The following is a 22611-nucleotide window of genomic DNA, read 5'->3' on the forward strand; positions in this document are numbered from 1 at the left end:
TATCAATAAAAGCAATCCCAAAAAGATGTGTATCAAAATGACATAGTAACCACAAAAACTGTAATGTCTTCCCTTTTAAATTCTCAGATCAACTGGGCAAAAGTCTTCTGTGAGTGGGGTCATTTCAGTTAACAGTAGAATTAAATCACACTTCATACGTACATTACAATAAAATCCATGAAGTAATTGAGCTCTAGGTCAAACATCTCAAAATTCTCAGAAAGAAAGGGAGAGGATAGAAATGAAACTGACACGCTTGGTAACCACACTTATGAATTAAGATAAATAACATTGCTGGGAGGCACATTCAGACAATTCATTCTAAATTGTTGTACAGTATTTCATACACAACTGTAAGGGGAGATGGGCTACAGAGTGGTGCAGCATCTGTCGTCCTAGGGACGTGGACAGGAGCAGAAATCTCCATAGGGGCTCAGCATTCATTTGCTGAGTACAGGATAGGCGACCCCAGGGCTCCTGAGCTCTGGGCATGCTTCAGCGACCACCAAGTGGCACAGTGGTGGAATGTTGTCTGTTTCGGAGAACGGGGGTTTCGGATTCACCGCCTGGACCATGAGGAAGGTATACACACCTTTATAAAAAGCCCCCCAACCTCAAGGTGTGCTACATATTGATGAGGTGAATGGATGTTGAGGTAAAACAGTCTCTAGTGGGAAACCTCTGGGGCACCTGCTGCCCCTCCCCCAGTTGTACAAGGCTTGCTCAGGCACGTAGGGCTCCACCTGAGTTGACAGTTGTTACCATAGCATCTTGTGGGATCCTATGGAACAGTCTCATCGAACTACTACTACTGACGGGGCGGGTGTACCATCAGGTAGTGCTTACACCCAATCCTCCAAGAGAGCTCGGTTGGTCAGTCCTCCTAAAAAGAAGTCCCAGAATCGTAGTAACAGAGCATTAGTGTGCCATAACACTTTCATTGTAATCAAGCGAACAGAGGGAACCTTTAAGAAGATCTCCCCTTTGTATGTTCACAAGGCATTGGAAGGTATTTCTGGGTCTCTAAAAAGTGCCAGACAACTTCGTAATGGAACACTTCTAGTTGAAACTGCTAATTCAAATCAGATATCTAAGCTTTAAGCTTCTGGGATGTAAGGCCTTAGGTGACTACCCAGTTGAGACGGAGTTGTATAACACCCTTAACTTTAGTAAGGAGCGGGCACCTGCTCTGACATAATGGAGGTGGACCCTGTGGAGTTACGTGAAGAATGGAAAAATATGGGCATCACGGAAGTGCAGAACTATATGAGGAGAGTCGACGGCAAATTGGAAAAATTGGCAACATTTATTGTAACATATAGTACCCAGGAATTACTTGAACTTATCCTTGCAGGCTGTATCCATCTTAACATTCAACCGTTTGTTCCTAATCCAATGATATGTTAAAAATGTCAACGATTTGGCCATACCACTGTGAGATGTAATGGGCAGGCTAAGTGTAGCAATTGTGGTGGTTCAGCTCACAAATCAGGCAATTCTTGTACACCTCCTCCAAAATGTGTAACCTCCTCCGGGAATCACCCAGTATGGAGCAGAAAGAGTGAGATTTACAACAAGAAGAGTAAAATTCAGAAGTTGAAGGTCAAGAGACGCATACCTTATGGTGAAGTTAAAAAAAGCTATCAAAGCTATGCAACCTCCGGGTTTTGCTGCTGCTTCTTGCATCAGCCCTTAAGACACCAATTGTTAAGTGTGACGCATTCACACAAACTCAGACCACAGATTCCAATATGAGCACATGCACTTGTCGGTTAACCTGTGGGGAAATGCTACACTTGAAGCAGAAGTCATTTGGTAACTGTCAGCAATGGGCTTACCACCTAAGCCACATACCACTACCCCACATCAGAAGCCAACTAAGCCATCCCCACAACCCAAGCAAACAGCTCCTCCCATAAGTAAAGAAAAACATCTTTCGAAAAGTAGTTCCAAATCCAAGAAAGTGGTAGTTAAACCTTTAGATTGATGAGCTCTCTCCCTCTCTGATGGGGGACTCTGCTCTTGAGGATATGGATTTCCAGCTACAGGAACCAGAGAGTCGGGAACCAGCAAATGTTCCCTCTGATCTCCCCTGTAAATCACTACTTCCGAGGAAGAAAGATAAGAACAACCTTCACTAAACAGTGGCCTCCACAGGGACATTTGTGTTGCAGTGGAATTTAAATGGATATCACTCGCATTTGAAAGAATCACAGGTCCTGGTCCAGGAAAATCCAGTCTGCATCTGCTTACTTCCACAGGTCCTGCCTTTTGAAGTTTTATAGCGCATTTGTTCAATCACATTTAGAGTATGGCAGCGTAGTCTACGGATCAGCCCATACTTCCTACTTCAAGATGTTAGACACTGTCCACCATGAAGACATTTGGATACCAACTGGTGCCTTTCAGACCAGCCCACTTCAGAGTGTGTGTGCAGTGGCTGGTGAACCACCACTTGGATTCAGTGACATATCCTTTTGGCTCAGCAGGTGCTGAAAATCTCAGAATCACCTCAGTCATTCACATTTAATGATGTGGGCCAACACACCTTTGAATGGCTGTTCAGGAATCAGCCCCATGCGACCAAGCCATTTGGGAAACATGCTACAAACTGTCTCAAGGACCTGGATATCAAGCATCAAAATACGCACCCAGGGATGGAACGCATTGCCGCTTTGGTGTCTTCAGAGGCCCAAAGTGATTTTAAGCTTGACACAGTACAAGAAAACTTGTACTCCAGGTTATGTTTTTACAACTTTGTTTTTGTCCACTCCAAGTATGTACCAAAGTTTCATCACAGTTTACCGTATTTACTCGAATCTAAGCCGCACCTGAAAAATGAGACTCGAAATTCAAGGGGACAGAAAAGTTTTAGGCCGCACCTCCAAATCGAAACAATGTTGGTCTATTGTAATATGAGACACGATTTAGGTCGAATGAATGACGATACAGCTACAGTAGTTTGGTTCGAGCCGTAAGCTTGGCAGTTAAGCTATACCAGGTAGCCATTGCTATGCGTCAGGCACTCCGTCCGTATTTATTCGGGTACCCTTCCTTTTTCACGTGCTTTGTCTGGTTTGAATTGATTGCTTATTTTTCTTTGATTTGATTAGTGCCGTTCCCTTTGTTATAGGTGTTTACGTCACTCTAAGCTAAAAATGTATTACTATACTGTGTCATGCATTATTTATTGCATTCTGTGTTTGCAGCCTGTCGCCGCTTGTGGCATGGCTTGCTTTTGTGCAAGCTACCGCCGCTTACAATAAAAAAATAAATAAATAAAGAGAGAGAGAGAAGAATCGTCTCATTAGCGAAACAATGGCAAGAGACTACTATTTGTTGTTACTTACACTGCTGCTTTCTTTGATAATGGTCAACAAGAACCAAATAATAGAATGCGTATGATAGATGATGTTCTGAACGAGACTTTAGCGAAAAATTTTCTCCGTTTGAAAATCTTTGCAGACGCCTCTTCAGTACATTACATTCTGCACTGAAATTAGAGTCATCTTAGATTTAAAAATCTAGTCAATTACTGTGCTTCATTTCTGGCTGTATCACTATTAGGCACAAGAATAATACGAATATAAACATGACATGATATGTATATTCTTCCGTGTTTGCTGTTGTCTCACTCTAGTTTCGTAGTTTATTAGGCAGACAGGTTTTTAATGAGATAATAGCAAACACGGAAGAATACATGGCAAAATGTTTATATTCGTATTATTATTATGGTGATGAGAATATTGCATGTGATTCACAATTCATAAAAGTTCCTATTAGCAACCATCTCTTCTCATAGGTAAGAAAAAATTCAGAACATATAGTTGGCCATATTGACAAACATCCCAAACAGTCTTGCCAGTTGGATTTTTGTAGTACATTGAAATGCTGCTAAATTCGAAGATGAACAATACTTAATTTGTATTTACTTCGTTGGATAATGTATGAAAATGAAAATGCAGTGGTCGAAACTCGAGGCGGAGAAAAAAGTTCCGGCAGAAGTTAGTTGTGGCGGCACATACCAAGATTTTTCAGAACTTCTGCTTAATTTGCACTCGATTCTAAGCCGCAGGCGGTTTTTCGGATTACAAAAACCAGAAAAAAAGTGCGGCTTAGATTCGAGTAAATACGGTATACAGATGGATTCCAGCAAGAGAATGTCCTCAGTTGTTCTGCTGTTTTCTCTGATAGAGTTTTTAAAGTATGTCTTCCGGAAGAATTTACAAATTATGATGTGGAATTATATGGCATTCCAATGGCACTAGAGAGCGTTTACAGACACCACTGTACAATTTTTCTTGTCTGTTCCAACTCACTTTGTGCACTCCAAGGACTTCACCAAATGTATCCAGTAGACCATATGATTCAGCTCATCCATGACTCCTTACAGCAGCTCCAACATCATGGCAAGGAGGTGATCTTTTTGCTGGGTACCTGGCCACATTGGGACACAGGGAAACGACATGGCTGATAAAGCTGCAAAGGAAGCATGTCGACATGGTGCTGTCCATCAATATCCCATCCAGTTGCACACTATCATCTCATTTTCTGATAGACGCATCTTGTGTCAGTGGGAGACTGAATGGTTGCAGGTGATAGAAAACAAACTGCACTCACTCAAATCGACCACACAGGCATGGCAGACTTTGTCAGCCTCAACACTGGAAGGAGGTTCTGCTTACCAGACTGCAGATTGGACATAGCCCCTTAACACAGGGCTTTCTCCTCCAGTGGGAGGATCCACCACTCTGTGAAATTCGTGGCATGCCACTTTCAGTTCGGCGTATTCTGGCAACATATGTATTATACAGGGTGTCCCAGCTATCTTGTCCACCCAAAATATCTCTGGAACAATAACAGCTATTGGAAAACGACTTTCACCTGTATCAATGTAGGGCTGGGGCCAATGAATGTACATATTTGGAAACATTCTAAAACGAAAGCATATGTGTTTTTTAACACAAACTTATGTTTTTTTAAATGGACCTCCTATATTTTTTCTTCAGCAATCCATAGCATGACAAAGCACATACACAATGGCGTTGATTGCATCGCAATATTCCCATTACATCCCGAGATATTGAGACGCGAAGTTGCCACTTGAAACACCCGACATGCGCTGCTAGCGCACATCCTGAGGCTCAGGCGTGAACCCCATGCTGCCCGTAATCGCGCAGCAGACCGTATTATTCGTTTCGGACCTCTTGATAAGTATGGAAGTGTGATTACGTATGTCAATCACATCGCGATTACGGGCAGCATGGGGTTCACGCCTGAGCCTCAGGACGTGCGCTAGCAGCGCATGTCGGGTGTTTCAAGCGTCAACTTCGCGTCGTAATATCTCAGGATGTAATGGGAATATTGCGATGCAGTCAATACCATTGTGTATGTGCTTTGTCATGCTATGGATTGCTGAAGAAAAAATACAGGAGGTCCATTTAAAAAAACATAAGTTTGTGTTAAAAAACACATATGCTTTCGTTTTAGAATGTTTCCAAATATGTACATTCATTGGCCCCAGCCCTACATTGATACCAGTGAAAGTCGTTTTCCAATAGCTGTTATTGTTCCAGAGATATTTTGGGTGGACAAGATAGCTGGGACACCCTGTATACTGTTATTAGGGCGGCCCTTTGTCTCGATGGAGATCTGCCCACCATCCTCGCAGATGCCGATTCCTGTGGTGAAATTTTGTGAACTGTCAGGCCTCATCCCTAAATTGGTGGTGAAGGGAGGCAGACTTTAATACATTATAAACTGCTCCACATGTGGGATCAGCCTTCATCCCCATCCATGAGATTAGCATGCTGACTTTTCATCAGGCCGCTGATAACTATGATGTTGAGCGCCCCTCACCTCGAATCATCATCATCATCATCATCATCATCAGGAGCAGAAATTAACAGTGAACATGTAAATACAGTAAAAAGAAGTTTTACTTAATTTGTAACTTTCTTCAAGTGTTGTGAAGAAACTTTACAAAAGAATAAACAGTAGTAAAGTCCAGCTAAGCTGTTACAAGAAGAAAAAAGCATTGTGCAGTGTGAGCCTCTTGTTACTAATGCACAAGTGAACTTTCGAAGGCTGACTAACACTGAAGACTGTGATTGAGACTGGGCAGGGCAGCTGCCACCAGCCATCCTATATCATGGCAGCAGAAGATACTCTTAGTCACAGCCACTGAAGGCATGGCTCAGCAGATGCACATCGTTGGATCTGACAGATCCTCATGCAACTGCTATTGACATCTGTTGAAAACGTGTGTTTCTGTTTCTGACTGTGAGATGCCAGGAGTGTAGTGTCACTATGTGGTTTCGCAACCCTCTCCCCAAACCACCTAACCATCTCTGTGTACTGTGGATGAGCGAATGATAACTGGCTGGAGGGCTGGTTGCACGTGAGGAGACGGGAGCCAAACCGAAGGCTGGCGCTGAGTACCTGCCCATGCCCCAGCATATGCCCAGCCTGCTTGGGAACATCACCCGAAAAAACAGGCAGGGAGGATGTACCGACATCCAGAGGCAGAACAGCAAATGAAGACAGAGCACCTCAACAACTGCAAAGGGCTCTGTAGTGGCATGTGGGACAGCTACCAGGAAGAGGGTCCCATTCCCAGGCAGTGGTGGCTGTCAAGATAGTGATGTCCATAGAAGGGCATTGACTTCCATTGGCTCCAGGACTGGCACTGATGACGTGGGGTCCCTGGGAGCTGGATGCAATGAGGGCTGCTGCATCCAAGTGGGCATGGAATGTGAAAGCACAAAGCTTGCTGCAGGATCAAACAATTTACATAGAAGAATTTGATTGTGGTGGCACCTGAGCAATCCTTTCAGTTCTTGCAGTAAAAACACATAATGTCCAAGAAGTCATACTATGATGCCATGCTACCAGTGCCTCGATGCACCATACAATCTGTAAAACACCATATCATTAGTGTGATACTTTGCCTCAGTGGGTGGAATGGGCATTACTCGCTGTGGCAGGTGCAGCAAATAAAGCAAAGTGTGGTGGTGCTGTCCACATACCAACTCTGCCGGTGGTTGTCTGTCGTGTGATGGGGAATGGTAGAAATAAAAGAATAGCAGCAGAGTTAGATCCCATGTGTGAGAGGTATGAAGTTTGTCCATCCATTGCGTAGATGTTTGTACACAGCAATCAGCTTCATTGTTGTATTGTGGGTGGAATGATGCACTCATGGTATTTGATGCCAGAGGTGATGCAAAACTGTTCACACTCGGTGCAAATAAATTGAGGTCCATTGTCAGACGTAATCACAGTAGGCAATCACTCGAGGCAGAAGATTGATGCCAAGGCCTGGATTGTGGAGCGAGTTGTCATAGTAGAGAGCATAGGAACCACAAAGGGAAATTTGCTGAAATCATTAGCGAAGATGAGCCAACGTGTATTCCAGTTAGGACCCCTGAAATCCAAGCGCATAAATCACCAATGTGCTTGTGGTTTGGTCATTCAAATAACTGCTGAAACATGGCTGACTGATGTTCAGCACAGGATTGGCACTGAGAAGTCATCTGTTCAATATGCGCATTGACTCTGTGCCAAGTGCAGTAACGCCACACCAGCTGCAAGGTGCGAATGATGCCGCAGTGGGCATGGTGTAGCAAATGAAGTGTGTCAGAGTGGAGAGCCTGGGGAATGACAACATATGGTCATTATCCAAGCAAATCAAACTGATACCTTGATGAACGGAAAATTTTGTGCCGATGGGCAGAGTATCAGTGAACCACATAACTACAAATCTTTAGCTGAATGCAGCCAACCAGTGCTGACAGAGTGCGACTGAATCTGCAAATTGGGATCCGCTGCTGCAGCCTGAGCAATTTTCCAGTGGCTAAGTGGAAAGCTATGCAAAGCATCGGTGTCTCGTGCATCAATGTAGCAACAAGATGTGGAGGACTCATTGAATGCTGAATCTGGGCCAACAGGGAGGTGAGGAAAAGCTTCTGTGTTGGCATGCTTTGAAGTGAGCTGATACACAATCTCATATTAGTAATTTGACAAAAGAAGAGCCCACCATTGTAGCTTCTGCACTGTGCGATTTTGGACTGAATGAGAAGGACTAAACAAAGATTGAAGAGGGTTATGGTCAGACACCAAGTAAACTTTTCTGCCATGGAGATTCTGGTGAAACGTAGTTACATGATATACAATGGTAAGAGCCTCCTTTTCAATTTTCAAGTAATTACACTGAGCTTTGGACAACAACTTTGTAGCAAATATAAGTGGCCTGTCAACATGACCAAATGTATGCGACGGAACTGCACTAATACCATAAGAGGAAGTATCCACAACCAAGACCTCCAGTTTGGCTGGATCAAAATAAACAAGGCATTGATCACTAATCAAAACATCTTTCAACTTCGGGAAAGCAATTTACTCCTTTCTTCAATGATTCTTCTATATTTGAACAACTCAATCAAACAAACATTTTATTGTAATGTTCAGTATAATGACTATCAAAAATCTCAACAACAATGAAGTTTTCAAGCAGTGTCTATCTTCCGAGTAAATCAGTTCAAGGACAGTCTTCATTTGTTCCAGACTTGACAATGGTGTTGACACTCTTGCTCTGAGTAGTTCACTGCACCTTCAAAATGTGTACCAACAAAGCTCAACTCATCAGTCACAGCCAACGAACTTCCTTTTGTATTTTGTTGCTGGTTTTTTGCCACCTTATGTCCATATATAGTCCACACCATCTCCACATACAGGTACAAGAGTGCACGCAGTAGATGTTGTTTCTCTTTCCAATCACGTTATTTGATAAGGTGGTACCTCAAAACTGTCTGCTGTGCTTTTGCAGGAATCTTAATAGTCAAGAATTAGCAGAATCTGTTGCAACGAAGAGTGTGGGTATTTAAGAATTTTTTCCCAATTTCTTGAGTTGGCTATACTACACGTGATGGCATCACAAATCATTGCATCACTGTAGTATTTGCCTCAGTCACATTTGAATCTACACTGTCTAGTAAGGCCCTGCAAATCAGTCACGCAGTGACGGTATGTCTGTCCTTGTTGCGTACTCAACCTAAATGGTTTGTAACGGGCATCCACCACTTGTACCCTATCCTCGTAACTCTTTGTAAGTGCCTGTATTAGGTCTTCATATTTTACAAAGTGGGAAAGAGTTTGGCACACTGCCTATAAGTAGTCACTCCCACCATATTCAAGGACTAAGAATGTTTGTCAGCATCTTGTACGTGATGCAGTGTGATGTGCACATTGAACTGTGCAAGGAATGCATTCCAGTCTTCCTTCATCTTATCAAACTCGCAAAATGGCAATGGGCGTGCGCGCGCACACACACACACACACACACACACACACACACACACACACACACACACACACACACACACACACACAGCCGGGTGGATGGTGGTGGTGGTGCAATTGTTCCCAACGTCAGTTTTGACCCCATCTCCACCATCTTGGAAGTGATTCACCACTTCAAGCATGTGCATCCTTCGTTGACTCACGCAGCAGGTAATTGTGGCATGGTAGTCATTTGGAACCAAGCAATGCACAAAGATGCAAAAAGCTATACAAAATTCCACAGAAAAAAGGGGGGGCAAAACCAGCAACCATAGAACCTGGTACATAAATAGCACAAGCAAGCAAACACAGGGGACAAAGCATACAAGCCCACATGTGACAAAAGCAACCAAAAAGACAACAGTAAAATGAAAAGACAGTGACATGTGGGAACAAAAACATCTTGTCTCCAGGTTACTTATGTACTATTCCTTACACAATGATGAGGAGAGGTGGGTTACAGAGTAGCGCAACATCTGTCCTTGTAGGCAAACTGGATAAGAGCAGAAATGATTAAATATGGTTAACAGAAGTTTTACATAACTTGTAGCTGTCTCCAGGAATTGCGAAGACACTTTACAAATGAAGAAACAGCAGTAAAGCCCAGTTATTAGAAGAAGCTAGAGAGCATCGTGTAGTGTGAGGCTCCTGCTACTAATGCATAAATGAACCATCAGAGGCTGTCTAAGACTGAAGACCATTGAAGACTGTGATTGAGACTGAACCATGTAGCTGCTGCCGGCCATCCTATATCACGACGGTAGGGTACTCTTGTAGATGGAGCTACTGAAGACATGGCTTGGCAGGCGTGCATCATTGGATACACCGGGCCCCACATGATGGCTATTGGCGTCTGTCAGAAGCGTGCATTTCTGTAGCCAACTGTGAGCCACTGGTGGGGATGGTATTGATGTGTGATGCCAAATAGACAACAAAGAAGAGGGCTGTCAAATATGGGAGTTTCATGTGGGGAGTCTGTCATGCAGGGCACACAGCACAAAGACACAGTCATTGAGTGATCAGTGCTCCGTAAAGTAGGCATTGCTGTCTGCTTGGTGACCTTCCACTCAGCTGCCAACTGGTCTTCTTCAGACCTAACTCCAAGTTCTGTTTATTTTACTCTTCCAGTCCAGACTACCCATAGTTGCCACTGGACTTTCACTTGTCAACACCAGTGATGCCGATAGTCGGCTCCTTAGATCGCCCATGTCTCCTCACTGCAGTGAGAAAACCGGAAGTTTGGCACTACCTGCTGAGCAGGATGGATCGTCAACTGTGGCGCAAAATCAGAGCACATATTTAACCTCGCAGAACTACCCACTTGTCTTCTATTGTATTATTTTCCTCTGTTTCAGTCTATCATTGCCTAATACTCCATTTGAAACTGTCAATAATCTATGGTTCTCTCTTTTCATTCAAGTCTTATCTCATGAACCGTAATTTGCAGTTCGTAATTTATCATAGCCCACATCTTCATCTGGACATGTTGTGCAGTGTAAAATCTGTTTCAAAATTTCTGCGTTTCTGTTATACTAGCCTTCCCAGCAGCTTCACCTGCAGGAGCATTTGACACATATGTTGAACACATGTTGTCCTGCTCCTCTCTGTGTTCACTTCATCCTCTCTCTGTCTGTCCACATCATTGAATCACCTCTATCTCCTCTCTCATCTCTTCATCTCCTCCTTACCCTCTCTGTGTCCATTACTTCCATCCCCTCCCTCTGCCCATATCTTTCTCCACCTCCCTCTGACCATATCTTCCTCCCCCACTCTTCATCTCCCCCCCCCCCCCCCATTTTTCTATTTCTACCTGCCCACTACCCCTTCCACCTGTCTCATGAATCTCCCCACCTCCCCTTTCTCTATCCATTCCCTCCTCTCCTTGTTCTGTCCATCCCCTCCTCTCCTCGCTTTGTCCATTCCTTCCTCTATCCATCTCAATCTGTACCCTGCATGCACACTAGCATGTGTAGCCCCTTGCAGTACAGTTTTTAAAGCAGGCTGGTAACTACTCCCACAATGCACCTCTCATGCAGGGCAGACTACATACCAGCTTCTTGAAAATAATTTATTTGCTGTGATGTACAGGCCACCATACAAAGCAGATTGATAAAGCAGGCCGATACCACTGCAACCACGATGGGCAGCCTGTATGCCAGGGGCTGGAACAAACAATTTTTCCTTCTCTTTCTTTTCCTACTATCAAATCGCAGTTTCCCATCACAATCACAATTTTGCCTCCTTTAACTATCTGAATAGTTTATTTTCTCTATCCAAACACTATTTCTGTCTCATTAACATCTATGGAGCTAATGGGCAAATAAACTTGTACTACTTTGGTGGGGATTGACTTCATGCCTATTTCGCCTATGATACTGCTTTCGCTATGCTGTTCATACTATGTCACTCACATTCTTATTTTCTTATGTGTTATTAGACTTACTTTTGCATGTTTCAGTGAAATACAGTTTGTCACCTTTTTCTTTTTTTCATAGCTAATATGGAAATGAAAGCTAATGTGAAGTTGTGATAATGGATGAAGTACAATTAAAGTTTACTCTATACTATTTATATTATGAACTTTGAAATGTCCTGTCAGAAGTGAGGAGCATATGAGGAGGGATACATTTATATAGAAGATTCAATGTTCTCTTGCAATTTTTAAATGTTGATGTCATTTTCCACAGCCTAAAATCAGAGCTGTTGTAAAACATAGTAAACCTGCAGTGGATCCATACTTATTTCGTTGCAGGAAGACGACCTTTCCCACCTCTCGTGCTGTCAGCGGCTCCATCCCGTTTGGTGCTTTCAGGGCTTCAGCATGTTATGGTTATCACAAGCAATGGCTGCATTAGTGTATGGGACTTTGAGAAAAGCCGTTGCCTCATCAAGAATGAATCGCTGATGCCTATTATGCGTTCTGAACCAGGTACACAGAATCGTTTGCAGTCACTACAACTTCTTTTTAATTTTATGTTGCCTGGTGTGTTGAAGAGATCAGTTCATTGCTGCCATGGTCTTATTAAAATTACTTGGTAGTTGACTTTTCCAAACCTTGCAACTGAGGTGCTCAACATTACACAGTCTTTTCATCATTGCCAGTATGTTTTGGACCTGCGATGAACAGTATCGGTTCTTTACGTTTTTAAGGGATTCCATTTACTAAAAAATTACAAAACTGATCATTTTCTTTCATTTTATGGAGTTATAGTGATACAGAACCACCAATAAGTCATAGGGTAGTGAAAATAAACAATAAAGGCTTATGAAGAAGTCTTTAAAAGGAAAAAGAAGACAGCAGATGGCTGCAGTTCATAACATTATGTGCTCTATGAGAGAGGGTAAATTAAATGTTAACAGCACATCAGCACTGGATAATTTTTAACACAATTTGTAAATATTCTTAAAATGATTTATCACCACTTGAAAAAGCAGGATCCATGCATTTCATGGGAAAAAGCTGACTCATGACATAAATTTACCATCTCTGTGTTTAGCACTCCAATATTTTCTTCCACATAGTTATCACTTTGGATATATTATCACATTCTCCACTGCTGAGTCACTTTCAGTTTACCACCACATGTGTCACCAGACAAAAGTCAATATAATTAACAAAATAAATAAATATAAAATAAAAATTATTGACTGTGGGGGGAATAATCAGAAAACCTGAAGAAAATGAAAAGTTTTACTTGTGTTTCAATCATCTGATGTTAAAGGTATGTGGAATGAAGGTAAGTAAACTTTCAGCTTGATATGTGTGCTTCTGCAGTTGTCCTCATTTACTATATCTCAATATTATTTAGGCTCTTATCTTACAGTAATTCTTTTTCCTATCTTTACAGGCTCTGTTGTCACAATTTTGAGTTGTACAGTAACAGAGAAAGGCTGCCCTATAATATCACTATCAACAGGAAAAGCATTCATGTTCTCCAGTGATCTAAGTTGCTGGTAGGAGGAATAGAAATCTCAGATATTTATTTCGGTTGTTTTTTTATACATCCATGATGACAAAATTTGTGTGCCATGTCTTGTTCACCAGGTTATTAATGGGTGACAGCTTAGATGCAGTCCAGCGCTCTTGTGCTCAGCGTACATTCACTCAGCTGCTGCCACAAGAAAACAAATTGCTTCCACTTGCTTCTTTGCAGTCTCACATTAAAGGGTATGTTGTGAACAAATAAATGTAAACTTCAGTTACTAATAACATTCATATTTTGTTAATATTTGATTTAACTGAGTAAATTCTTCTAGCAGTTTTGCTCAGTAGTTGTTTCATTCTGAAAGCTAAGTTTTTGTCTTTCATTTGGTGAACCATGGACCTCACCAAGGTGTGGTGGCTCATGTGCCACATCTATACAGCTTATCATACCATTGGTTCAACCACAATGGAGGGGTATTTATGGAGAGAGCAGACATACTTGTGCTTCCTGAGGGGCAGCAGCCATTTCAGTAGTGGCAGAGGCAACAGTCTAGATCATTGGCTGATCTGCCTTTGTAACATCACCCAAGGTTGTGCTGTTACTGCAAAGGACTAAAACAGAGGGGACATTACAGTCATAATTTTTCTTGATTTAATGATGATGACATCCTCCTGGGTAAAATATCCTTGAGGTAAAATAGTCCCCTATATTGTCCTTCAGGCAGAACTACTCAAGAAGTTGCTGTCATCAGGAAAAACGGAACTGGCATTATTTGGGGTAAAGCATGGCATATTAGATGTAGGTGGAGAATTCAAAATGAGAAATGAGTAGGTTGAAGTTAGATACGGAGGTAATTAGTGAAGTGAAGTGAAGTGAAGTGGCAGGGAGAATAGGACTTCTGGTCAAGTTGGCACAGTGATGCATATATAGAAAATCAAGAAGGGATCATGCAGGAGCACATCCAATAATGAACAAGAAAGTAAGAAAAGTCGTCAACTAATATGAACAGTGTAGTAAACAAAGTATCGCAGTCAACCCAAGCCACAGTAGTACAACTTTATATGCCAACTTGCTTTACAGGTAATGAAATGATTGAAAGAATGTATGATGAAAGTAAAAAGGGAGACAGAAAGTTAATTGTAATGGGGTACTGGAACTCGATGGTATTCCAGAGGGGGAGAAGAAAAAGTAGTAGGAGACCATGGTTTGGAGGAAAGGAGTGAAAGAGGGAAGTGCTCGGTAGAATTTTTGCACAAGTTTTGCATATGTTGATTGTCACTAACACTTGGTTTAAGTATAATGCAAGAATATTTTATATATGGATGAGATGTTATGACACTGAAATATTTCAGATTTCAAAACCAAATGTTAAACTATTAGATTTTTCCTGGGTCAGGTGTAGAGACGCCATAATTTGTTGGTTATAAACAGCAAATTAAGGCTTAATAAATTGGATAAATTGAAAGAACTTGAGGTTGTTGAGAGTTTCAGAGGAAGCATTAGGCAATGTTTGTCTGAAACAAGGAAAATGAATAAAGTAGAAGACAGAAACTGTGAGTGATGAAAGAGTGAAAGTAAAACAATAATGGAAATTCCTGGATGAGGCAGTATGTAAAATAAAAGAAAGACAACCACTCACCTATAGCAGTTCAATGCATGGAGCACAGTTACACATAGAAAATACTATTCACACTAGCTTTTGAGTACTAGTTCTTTTTAAAGCAATGGTACACACATTCACACACACAACCACACAGGCATCCAAAAGCACACTCCCATGCCCACGGTAAGACTGTTTACTGATATTCGAGTATTGAAAACAGTTCCTTGTGCCGATGGAGATGGCGAATGGGATAGGGAAGAACACAAGGTATGGGTAGCGAGAAAGAGGCTGGTCTTTGGACAGATGACTTCGTGGCCACACAAGATGTAAAGAATACAGAGGATATAACAAAAAGAGTTGTAGGGAGAGGGAGAGGTGTACTGAGGGGAAAAATGGGGAGAGGGGAAAAGGAAAGTAAACTAAAGATGAAGAGGGAGAAAGGGAGGGGAGAGAGAAGGGAGAGGGATTGAGAAAGGGGAAGAGCAGAGAGGGGGAGGGGCATGTGCGAGTGAGTGAGTGAGTGAGTGAGTGAGTGAGTGCATGATCTAGATGGTGAAGGAGTGGTGTCAACAGAAGAGAAAAGGCAAAGTGAGGCAAGGGGAACAGGTTAGCAGAGGTTAAGGCCAGGGGGATTTCAGGAGTGCAGGATGTATTAGAAAGACAACAGATTCCCCACTCTTGAAACCCCATCAGCCCAAACTTCCTCTAACGTGTTTCCACTGCCTAACCTTTCCTTTCCCCTTCTCTCTTCTGTCGGCATCACACTTCCATCCAATTCATACACTGCCTTCTCCCACTACTCCCCCCCACATGCAACCATCTCCCCGTCTGTCCCCCTCTCCCCGTCTGTCCCCCTCTCCCCGTCTGCCCCCCTCTCCCCGTCTGCCCCCCTCTCCCCGTCTGCCCCCCTCTCCCCGTCTGCCCCCTCTCCCCGTCTGCCCCCTCTCCCCGTCTGCCCCCCTCTCCCCGTCTGCCCCCCTCTCCCCGTCTGCCCCCCTCTCCCCGTCTGCCCCCCTCTCCCCGTCTGCCCCCCTCTCCCCGTCTGCCCCCCTCTCCCCGTCTGCCCCCCTCTCCCCGTCTGCCCCCCTCTCCCCGTCTGCCCCCCTCTCCCCGTCTGCCCCCCTCTCCCCGTCTGCCCCCCTCTCCCCGTCTGCCCCCCTCTCCCCGTCTGCCCCCCTCTCCCCGTCTGCCCCCCTCTCCCCGTCTGCCCCCCTCTCCCCGTCTGCCCCCCTCTCCCCGTCTGCCCCCCTCTCCCCGTCTGCCCCCCTCTCCCCGTCTGCCCCCCTCTCCCCGTCTGCCCCCTCTCCCCCTCTCCCCGCCTGTTTCCCAAGAAATGTATAAACACACCAGGCAGTACTGACACTATGACTTACCTTAGAAGATAGCCTGAAGAAAGGCAAACCAATGTTTACAGAAGTTGTAGTTTGGCTGAAGTTTAAGAGAATCATCCGAAAAAATCATTGTGGAAAGATGTGGGATACTGAAGTACTGAGGAATGCTGGGAGGCATTTGAAGTTCATTTATTGTGGATACTGAGATAAGGAACACCAGAGTAGGCAGCTCATTTGAAGAGGAGTGGACATCTCTGGAAAGGGAACAGATGCTGGGCAGACAAACATAGGTACAAGGAAGGTGACTGTGAAGGAACGTAGGGTAACAGGTGAAATACTTCAATTAATCAATGAAAGAAGGAAGTACAGAAATGTTCAGGCAGTGGCTGGAATACAGCAATGTAAATCCCTTAGAAATGAAATAAGCTTGCAAACTGAGGCAGAAGAAATGGTGTTTAGGTCTGCTCTCATCTTTTCGTGATCCATCTGCAAAATGAGAATGTGTGTGTGTGTGTGTGTGTGTGTGTGTGTGTGTGTGTGTGTGTGTGTGTGTTACAGCAAAGTGAGATAATGAGTGACTTATTTCAATTCATACCAAATAATAGGTAAATAATAATCTATCTATTATAATTATAATAAATTAGAGTTTTAACCAGTGTACAGCTTTCTTCTCCTTCTTCTTCTTCTTCTCCTCTCTCTCTCTCTCTATCTCTCTCTCTCTCTCTCTCTCTCTCTCTCTCTCTCTCTCTGTGTCTTTACGATGATGAGGTCATGAGATATCACAGTGGGAATGTTTAACGACATAATATGAATTACAGTGTGCCTTCATCTGCAGTAACTCTCATTTCAGTCTCCTGTTCCTCCTCTACTTCCGTCATTGTTTTTAAGTCATGCGAATTGAGGTGGCTGACATTCTCACAAACTGTATCCCAGTTGATGCAGAACTTGGAACAGTGGAGGCCTGTCTTTTGGCAACTACAAGAGTTGCCAAAGTTTAGCATTTGCATGAGATATAGGTCAGAATAACACTGGGTGCTGGCAGCTCAAGCATATGCAATCCTTGGACCTCGTCCAACCTGACTCCTCAGGATTTTTATTTTTGCACAGCCACTGTTGTATCTGGCTGTACAATCTGAGAATATACTGGCAAGCAGCATCTTCTGTTGGTAGCAGAGAATTGATGTTGGTAGTTGTTACGAATGCCGGTTTGGTGGAGCTTCCATATTTGTTGGTTGGTTTTTTGGGGGAGGAGACCAGACAGCGAGGTCATCGGTCTCATCGGATTAGGGGCGGATGGGGAAGGAAGTCGGCCGTGCCCTTTGAAAGGAACCATCCCGGCATTTGCCTGGAGCGATTTAGTCAAATCACGGAAAACCTAAATCAGGATGGCTGGACGCGGGATTGAACCGTCGTCCTCCCGAATGCGAGTCCAGTGTGCTAACCACTGCGTCACCTCGCTCGGTCTTCCATATTGGATGTGGTTCAGAGGCACCTGCTTATACCACCATACAACTTAACGAGGGATCTTTTACTGCACTCCACCACTGCCTCATTGTCCATGTTTGGATCTTTAAATATTCACATGTCCTGTTGCAATTCAGGATGTTTCTTCAGTGATGCGTTTCACTTTTCCCTGACTGTAAAGAGCAGAAGTAGTGTCACAGCAACTTGACTACATGCAAATACAAGATTTTCTCTCAAGCAGAGTGGCCAATTCCCTGAGAACAGTCAGGCTTCTGTGGGATTTTTTTTTGCCTGCTTTCATCATTAATGCATTATGTTGTTGAAAGAAGTCGGATAGAATGATGAGAAGCCCCCCCCCCCCTCCCCCTCCCCCCTTGCCTTCTACAAAAACTATGACGGTTGAATGTGTGGAAGCCAGAGATGTGCAGTGTTGACAATCGTATATAATGATTTGAAATTGAATGACCACATAAAATAAATCATGAGTAAGACAGATGCTAGATATATTCATTGGAAGAATCCTCAGGAAATGTGCTCTATAAACAAAGGAAATAGCTTACAAAACACTTGTTCGACAAATACTGCTCACCTGTATGGGATCCCTTTCAGATTGGACGGATAGAGGAAATATTGAAGACTGAAAGAACAGCAGTGCATTTTGTTACAGGTTGATTTAGTAAGCACAAAAGCATCACAGAAATGGTCAACCAATTGCAATGGCAGACACTGCAAGAGAGGTGTTCTGCATCACAGTATGGATTATTGTTATAGTATGTTCCTAAATGAGTCAACAACATATTGCTCCCTTCTACGTACATCTCACAAAAGGACCATGAAGATAAAACCGGAGGAATTGAGCCCGCACAGAGGCTTATTGGCAATCGTTCTTTCCACAAACTATTTATGACTAGAACAGGAAAGAGGGGAAATGACAGCAGTACACAAAGTACCCTCACCCACATACAGCAAGGGGGCTTGCAGAGTGTAGACGTGGTTGTAGATCAAGGTATCGACATCTTCCATGGCATACTTGGAAGTTATGCCTGCTATGTCCAATTTGTCCATTAAAACTGATATTAAGCATTCCTCCTCCTTCAAATTAGACAGGAATTTGTGACATGTGTTACCCGCCTTTCATTGAAGATTATTTCTACAAAGCTGTGTTTGTGGGACCTTCTCAATTGCTCTTCCTCCTTAAGTTTTTTGCTAGTGTACTTCTTTGAACATTGTTCACGAACCTTAAACAAAGTTTTGCTCTTCAAAAGGGCAGCTAATCCCGTTCTTCCTCTTCTTACTTACTTCGAGAACATTCTTTAACGCCACCTCGGGCTTGGATGGTGATACTTTTCTCCCATCATCCAGTACACCATCACATGGAACACACCTTTGACCTCATCTCATTCTGTATGACTGTTTTATATATTTAAACTGAATTTCCAACCGCCAGAGGAGGAATCAAAATACACAGACTGGCCTCTCACCTGTCAGGAGGAAAGGTCAGTGCCAGCTCACAAACATCTTGCACTCCCCCTCAGCAAGTGTCAACTACCAACCACTCTAATAACATCATGACGCTACTGGAGAATGGAAATTGGCTAGGGATGTGCGACAAAGTATGGTAGGAGTGTGAGGGGGCTAGGTCCTGAGATGGCCCATCACCTTCAGTTCTGAAATCATGCTAACTTCAACATTCACTAAACACTTACAGTTGGTCTGGCAAGAAAAGTCACAATGAACTGTTATGTGGGAAATTTTATCCTCTTTACTTTTGTACATTGTCAAATTTACTGAAATTTTTGTCTTTTCTGAGTTGTAAGTGTAAAAACCCAAAAAGTTTCATTTTTTGTGGATTTTTTCCATTTTTGCCTCATTTCTGGACCAGAGTTTCAGTGGAACTTTCAAAATTCAGATTCAAAACCCTCAAAAACATATAGAAAGGTTGTCAAAGCTTGTCAAAAACTTCTGTAAAAGCTTCAATTACTTGTCCTTTCTGAGCATCATTTGATTGGACTAAAAGTGGAAGACGTCAAAGACTCCTTTGTCAGATCTAATGTCTGTATTATGACTAATGTGGTCTACCAAGCACAGTTGCATGATGCCTATCTAAAGGCTTACAAGTGCAACATAAATTTGGTTTTCGGTATTTCATATACTGTAATTATTTTACCTTTATTTTAACATTTTTCAGCCCAATATCAGCCCATGTCCTGTGGTTTGTTCTTGTCAAGCTATAGGTTATCAAGGATACCCATCATATATTTATTGACAGAATTTAAAAGGCTGTCATTATCTATTCATTATGAGGTAAGATGTAGAATTAAAGATTTAACACAATAAGTCCTGGATTAAAGTTACAAACTGTGTATGTCTTGAGGTAGCATAACTCATGTGCAAAGTGCTCCTACACACACACACACACACACACACACACAAAATAAAAAAAAATAACACTTACTAAATTTTTGCTGTTCATCATCATCAGGTGTGATATGATGTTTTAATTATTACTTCTTTACTACTAACTGTATTTAGAACACATTCTGCAGACTGTATCCATATATACCACTGAAAGCACCTGCATAATTGTATGATTGTGTGACGCCCAGTTCAGGAGATATGACATCAAATACATTTGTAAAGTAAACAGATGTTTGAAGTTGTTTGATACACAAGAGTTCAGTTCTTTAAAAAAATGGGGATTGGAGCTCTTGAGTGCATCACTCACAGCAGTGAAATAGAGTGCAAGTACACAACACCATTTAGAATATGAAACTGATCTGTTCTCATGCTGTATTTAGACAAACATGCCATCATAAAACTGATGTGGAGCTTCTCATAACATCAGCAGGCATGTAGTCAAATGTGTTGTTTAAATCAATGAAACACATGTAGATATCATGTTCTGTTCAATGATTTTCTCTTGAACTAGTTTAACTACAGAAATAGCAGCATGTCCCTGTTAGGTCAGAAGTTACATTGGCTTTTGGGAATTATTTATTCAGTAAGAGAAACTGCCATTTATTAACAATATATGACAGAACTTTTCTGTCTGCATATAGTATATTTTTCATTGATTGAGATGCCTTCTGTGTAAGAATCTATTTGTGTTAAATTCAGCATCGAGGTGAGATTAGGGCATATATAGGCAGTCATTTTTCCCTCGTTGTGTTTGGGAGTGGAACAGGGAGAGAAGATGTTAGTTGTGGTACGGGGTACCCTCCGCCACACACCGTACGGTGGATTGTGGAGTATGTATGTAGATGCAGATGTAGATGAACAACTGGTCCCTCTGCAGTTGAGCAGCTTACAGATTATCAGTCTCCGTTGGCTCATATTTCATTGTCTCTGTGGGAGGTTATATGTTAGCCTCATTTTAGATGTATTGAGACACTGATTAGCCCAACCCTCAGCTTCACTTGTAGCCCTACTTATTTGAACATCTATAATATCTCTCGTAGCTTAAATAACATAATTGAGGAGGTGCCAGTACATAGAGCTAGGATGCATACAAGCTTTTTGTATTTTCCAGTAAATCTGAGGAATGTGTTTTTCAAGCGGTGATTGAAATCTGTCCACAATGTAAGGAGCACATTTCCATTTGCATTATACTTTCCAGTACTGTGACTCTGGTTATTCCATTCCTGCATTCATTTCCTGGAATATGAAACATATTGCACTTCCCTGACTGCTCCCAGCACGCTTATTAGTGTGTGTGAGAGATATATCATACCTCCCTGGCTGCACCATAACTCTCTCTGTCAACCTTTGTTGTGTTGTGTATCATTTTTGTCATATCTCATCGTTTAGGTACTCACTTCAACAATTTCATCTCTGCTGTTGTCACATTTTCATTTCTCTCAAAATAAATGAACAAGTAAATCTTAACTTGTCTTCTGCTGGTAGCCATGGAATAGAAAGGATCTTTGTATCATAATTGGATATAAATTGGTGAACATTAAAATATGATACGTTATTTCATAAACCCACTTAACAATTTTCTATTTTACTAAGGAGGAGAATGAGACAGTATTGAGAAATGGCCACAAGATTTCTTCTGCCAGTCTTAGTAGCAGGAAAAGAAACACAAAAAGTCACTAAACAGTCAGTTCATTGCTGGCAGCAATGTTAAGAAAAAACTCGGGTAGATTGTGAGTAAATTGTAGTGTGTCTTCGTCTCATGCTCTCAGGAAGGAGCATATACATTAATATGAGGGTAATCCCAAAAGTAAGGTCTCCTATTTTTTATAAGTACATAGACCTGTTTATTTCTACAATGGTTTACATCAGTTTACAGCTTGAACATTTAGCTATTTTTCGACATAATCACCATTTCTGTCGGTGCATTTTTGTAGACGCTGTGGCAGTTTTACTATGCCCATGTCATACCAGCTCACAGCCATGCTGTTCAGAAAGTTATGAACCTCGTTTTTCACCTCATCCTCGGAGTTGAATCGCTTTCGGCCAAATGTTCTTTTAACCTATGGAACAGGTGATAGTCACTGGGTGCCAAGTCAGGACTATAGGGTGGGTGGGTGATTATGTTCCACTGTAACTGTTGCAACAGTTTGACGAGCGATGTGTGGGCAAGTGTTCTCATGGAGAATGTCTACACCCTTGCCCAACATTCCACTTCTCCGGTTCTGAGTTGCCCGTTTGAGTTTTTTCAGAGTCTCACAGTACCTGTCAGCGTTAATTGTGGTCCCAGCGATTCAGCTCCAACGATGAGGTAAAAGAAGAGGTTCATAACTTTCGAACAGCATGGCGGTGAGCTGGTATGACATGTGCATACAAAAACTGCCACAGCATCTACAAAAATGCATCAACAGAAATGGTGATTATGTCGAAAAATAGCTAAATGTTCAAGCTGTTAACTGATGTAAACCATTGTAGAAATAAACAGCTCTATGTACTTATAAAAAAATAGGCGACCTTACTTTTGGTATTACCCTCA

General features: G+C 42.4%; 1 protein-coding gene across 2 annotated transcripts in view; it reads left to right on the forward strand.

Moving 5' to 3' along the window:
* The window catches only part of LOC126438151 (protein HIRA-like), a 212736-nt gene that overhangs the window by 149884 nt on the left and 40241 nt on the right, over window positions 1–22611 (forward strand). For both annotated transcript variants that reach the window (XM_050090526.1, XM_050090527.1), the window contains 3 exons: window positions 12089–12265; window positions 13185–13290; window positions 13382–13504. In XM_050090526.1, coding sequence (XP_049946483.1) covers window positions 12089–12265; window positions 13185–13290; window positions 13382–13504 — 406 coding nt within the window. The remainder of the gene's footprint in view (window positions 1–12088; window positions 12266–13184; window positions 13291–13381; window positions 13505–22611) is intronic.

Source organism: Schistocerca serialis, unplaced genomic scaffold, assembly GCF_023864345.2.
Source record: "Schistocerca serialis cubense isolate TAMUIC-IGC-003099 unplaced genomic scaffold, iqSchSeri2.2 HiC_scaffold_1261, whole genome shotgun sequence".
In the NCBI taxonomy this organism is placed as follows: Eukaryota; Metazoa; Arthropoda; class Insecta; order Orthoptera; family Acrididae; genus Schistocerca; species Schistocerca serialis.